Source organism: Rhododendron vialii, chromosome 4a, assembly GCF_030253575.1.
Source record: "Rhododendron vialii isolate Sample 1 chromosome 4a, ASM3025357v1".
NCBI lineage: Eukaryota > Viridiplantae > Streptophyta > Magnoliopsida > Ericales > Ericaceae > Rhododendron > Rhododendron vialii.
The window spans coordinates 28,667,239-28,672,088 of NC_080560.1; the positions used below are offsets into that span (position 1 = coordinate 28,667,239).

Below are 4,850 nucleotides of genomic sequence, written 5' to 3' on the forward strand. Positions count from 1 at the left end.
GTTTGTAATCTGATGGATGTATTTTGGGTATCTATGTATGAGATTACCGATATTTTGTTAATGAAAATGTCTTACTAATTTGTTTGAAATCGAGGGCATGACACATGGACTTCATCAGATCCTCAAAATCTTTACTGCTTCATTCTTAAATACTAAATATAAAAGTTGAATTAATGTGTAAATCAAATCCCGTATATGTGGAAACCATATTTTTCCTTCACTAATTCCCACAGATCAAGCCTGTCTAGGTATCTATACATGTCTATATCGATCTATGTTTATATATTCATGCGTGGTATACATTAAAGGTAAAATTGGTAAATCATACGATTATAGGCAGGGCCGGTCCAAGGGTTTTGGGTGCCCAAGGCCAATAAAAAAATGTGTGCCCTTAAAGAGTTAATACTTAACAATTTTTACAGCAACAATCATAATATAAAAAAGCCAAACCAATATAAAGTTCTACTAATCATTATATACGAACACAAAATACAAAGTCTCCAAATAGGTAAATACATATTATCTCAAGAACGCATGAGTGTCACTTGAATATTACTCGTCTTGCATTTCTAGAAGCAAAACTATCAATTAAATTAGTATAATCCACCTCTTTCACCAAGTCATTTTCAATTGATAACATGGCTAACCCATTTAGTCTTTCTTGTGACATGGTTGATCGAAGGTAATTTTTGATCAACTTCAACTTTGAAAAGCTTCTTTCTCCCGAGGCAACACTAACCGGTATAGTCAAAAGCACTCTATACGCATTCCATGTATTTGGGAAAGAGTCCGCCATAAGTTTGATAAAATTGGGCACTTCAATTGGTTTCTGCACTCCCCTTGGCAATACTTGTTTCAAGCATTTCAACTCTACAAACAAATCTCTCCCATCAATATCGGAAACCCCGCCATGCTTTAAAACTTCTTCAAGGTTGGTACAATGATTTTTCAAGCATTCATCACTCGAACTCGCCTTTTCCAAATCAAACAAGAAACCAAAATTATTCTCATACACTTCAAATTGTTGGAACCTATCTTTGAAGGAAGAAAGAGCTTTATCCACAATTACCAAGAAGTAATTCACTTTCATTGATTCTTCAGCAGAGTGTGTCACCTCGTCCGCAACATCTTCATCAAATTGCTTCTTTCTTTGAATGATGCGCTTTTCAACAAACTTAGGTTCAATCCCCATTTCATTCGCCATTTCCGTAGCATCAACCATTGCCTCCGCAAAACCAAATTTTCTGTAGTTCTCAAAATAATCAATCAGGCCTTTTAACTTCTCGATAGCAAAGTATATGCACATGTCTTCACTTTGAAGAAACTTGCTCACAATGTTAACAACAAACAACAACTTGTACCAAATAGCCATGGCAAACAAGAACTCAAAATTCTCAAGTTCGTTCTTTGCAAGGGATTTAGCTTCACTTTGTGCTATCGACTCGTCGTCGTGTCGTTCACCAAGTCTACCAAAGCATCTCTTAGTTTTGAGGGATTGGATCTTATCGGCTTGATGCTTTCAATGCGACTTTCCCAACGTGTTTGTGACAATGTCTTAAGCGTGAGACCCTTCACATCTTTCAAATTGTCCTTTAAAATTGCCCACTGTTGGACTGAAGAGGAAAACAACACATATAGACGTTGTACCACTCCGAAAAATGTTTTTGCTTTAGAACAAGAGTTGGCCATATCACAAAGAACAAGATTGAGACTATGGCAGCCACATGGGGTATAAAATGCTCTTGGATTTACTTCAAGTACCCTTGTTTGCACACCCTTATTTTTCCCTTTCATGTTAGAGCCATTATCATAACCTTGTCCCCTTAAATCACCAATATCAAGTTGAAGGCTAACTAATACTTCTTGAAGTGCACAAAATAGCCCCAATCCCGTCGTGTCATCCACCTTCAAAAATTTTAAAAAGAACTCACTCACCCTCACCTCTATTGGACTTGTTGAAATATCCACACATCGTATGACAAGGGACATTTGTTCTTCATGACTTACATCCAGGGTACAATCAAGTATAACTGAATAATATTTTGCGTCTTTGATTGTTGCAACAATTTTACTCTTCACTTTCGCTGCTAACACCTGTATCAACTCGTTTTGGATTTTTTGACTGAGATAATGGTTATGAATCTCACCCTTTTCAATTCGCCTCAACTGCTCTTGCATTACTAGATCAAATTTTCCCATCATTTGAATAAAACATAAAAAATTCCCATTATTCCTTTGGTAAATCTTCTCATTTTCTCCACGAAATGGTAGATTATTCTGCGCAAGTGCTTCCACAAGAGCAATTTTTCTCAGTAATACCCCTCTCCAATGTTCCCTCTCTTTAATGACTCGTTCTTGAACATTTTTGTCAATTGTTTGATTCTTCTGAAATCTTCTCTCTAACTCAATCCATTTGTTCATGCATGTGAGGTGCTCCCAATTAGTTTCACGACTTTTAAGCCTATCACCAATATTTTTCCAGTCTTGAAATTCATCATTGGCCAATTGAGTCTTGTTTCCTTCATTCTTGAATAATTTGCAACAAAAGCAAAATACTTTATTCAAAGCCTCCGAGTATACTAGCCATTTTCTATCATGTTTCTCTCCATTGGGTAAATGGCGAATATAGTGCACAGAAGAGAAATGTCTACTCTTCTCATTGTCATCCTTAGGAATGGTAGCATCACCATTTCTTCTTACGGGACCTCTTTCAACCAATAAGTCCCTTAATTTTTGATCCATGTTATCCCAATTACATGGATCATCAATGTTCACAGGAGTGCATTCAACATTCAAGTCTTCATTTGGATTGACATCCCTCGAACTTTCATTACTACTCTCATTGACACATTGATAGGCTTCCTCACCCCCCAAATCCTCACATTCTTCTTCTACTTGTTCTTCATTCACCAAGTTTTCAGCGACATCAATCACCAAATTTTCGTGTTCTTCGACTGAGCTTTGTATATTTTCGTTGCTTGAAAAGAACTTTTTAATAGCCCCTTTTTGAGAATTTATTATGCTTCAGTCTTTTGCTTCTTTATTCTTTTTTGACGACCAGATAGTTGACGTTTAGGCATGATGCACCTAAGTAAGAATTAAAAAAAAAGAGCCTTATAACATTATTATTAATGATGCACTAACCGATAATCAGATATTTTTAAATTTAAGCACACCAACTAATGTCAACTAAATCAACACAAATCTAAGCACCACCAGCCAGGGCTCTGTATTTAACAACATACGTACAAATTTAAGCACCACCAGCCAAGGCTCTGCATTTAACAACATACGTACAAATTTAAGCACCACCAACTAGGGCTCTGCATAAGAAGAGAATACTTACCGATTTGAAGCCTCGCAAGTCGCAAGCGAATGGGACTCTAAGACTCCGCAGTGTATATTATACCTAGTAGTATATACTAGTCCTGCATTTCAATTTCCAATAATCTTAAACACAAATCAAGTGGAGAATAAAAAAAGCCCTAATATCACTATCACTAATCAACTAAACTTAATTAATGAGATTCTCGCTTCTCAATGTTCTCATAAGCAATATTAAATTACAAACTTCATTACTTCAACAGTTCAACACAGAGTGGCAGCCGGCAGTGCCCTTCGGGCTTCGAACCTTCCCAGAATCCCAGTTCAAATTAGTTGATTAATGTTATATTACATTACAAACTTCAAAGAGAGTGAGAGACCTATTAACTATTGTCTATTGAGTATTGACTACTATAATACTATTGAAAGTTTGAAACTTGAAACTGAAAGCACCGTTGCACCGATCGGAAAAAAAATTACCTCGAGCTCGAATCTCGAACACAGACACAGACTCAAGGCCGGCCCAAAATCCCAGTTCGGCAACTCCCCCTTCGGTCTTCGGCCTTTCGTTTGGTGAAAATCTCGAACACAGAGAAGTGGAGAACTAGAGAAGGGTGGGAATCGATCGTCCGTTCCAGTCTTCCAGATCAATTTCAGCTTCCCCTCTTTTTTTTCTTCGTTAATTTTTTGTTTTGTTTTGGGTGAGAGTAAGCCGGTGAAATGTTTGAGAGGAAGGGTTTCAATTAAAAACCATGTAGATCACTTATTTACAAAAATGCCACCGAGCATTTTTTGGGCTTTGACTGGATCTATGGGCCACAGCCAGATTTTAATTGGAATGGGCCTCTTTTTTCCATTCTATTGGGCCAAAAAGACTTCTAGTCAAGCCCAAATATAAAAATTAGTGGAGTGCCCCTAAAATTTGGCCTTTTTGGGATGCCCAAGGCCCAGGCCTTGTGGGTCTTGGGGTTGGGCCGGCCCTGATTATAGGATAAAAACTTAAACCATGATGATGTCCGGGATGATATTTTATTTAAGTTCTCTATTTAGATTAAAGAGTATTACGCAGTATGTAATATGTATTCAGAAAAAAAGTGAACAACTAAAAGGACAACAAAGATGTAACTTGTCCTCAACTCCAATTTGATCTCATCAAGCACTTATTGCAACTACACAAGTATATATTCGGTCGTACGATCTTGTGTTGTCAAATTTAGTGTCTATATTGTAAATCTATTTTTTTCTTGCATTTAATTTATGATATGATATGTCTTATTTTAATATCAATCCAAAGTCAATTTAAAGGTTCAATCTTTTAGCATCTTTTTGGTCGTCATTAATGAACTGTTTTCAACTTAAGTCTATTATTTTATTTTTTCAATTTTTCTTATGGAGATGAGCAAATTGACGTAAAAATTACACCCAAATCTAGCAAATTTTTTTCCTTTCATTAATCCTACTCTACTCTATTCTAGGAGACTTGGGGAGGGAGAGGAGTGCTTACGGGAATCGAACCCTGCCCATGT

General features: G+C 36.6%; 1 protein-coding gene across 1 annotated transcript; it reads right to left on the reverse strand.

The window, feature by feature from the left end:
• Nucleotides 1–541: 541 nt before the first annotated feature.
• On the reverse strand, nt 542–1,372 carry LOC131323873 (uncharacterized). Its single transcript, XM_058355713.1, has one exon. The coding sequence runs from the start codon at nt 1,370–1,372 to the stop codon at nt 542–544; it is 831 nt and encodes a 276-aa protein (XP_058211696.1).
• Nucleotides 1,373–4,850: the final 3,478 nt, after the last annotated feature.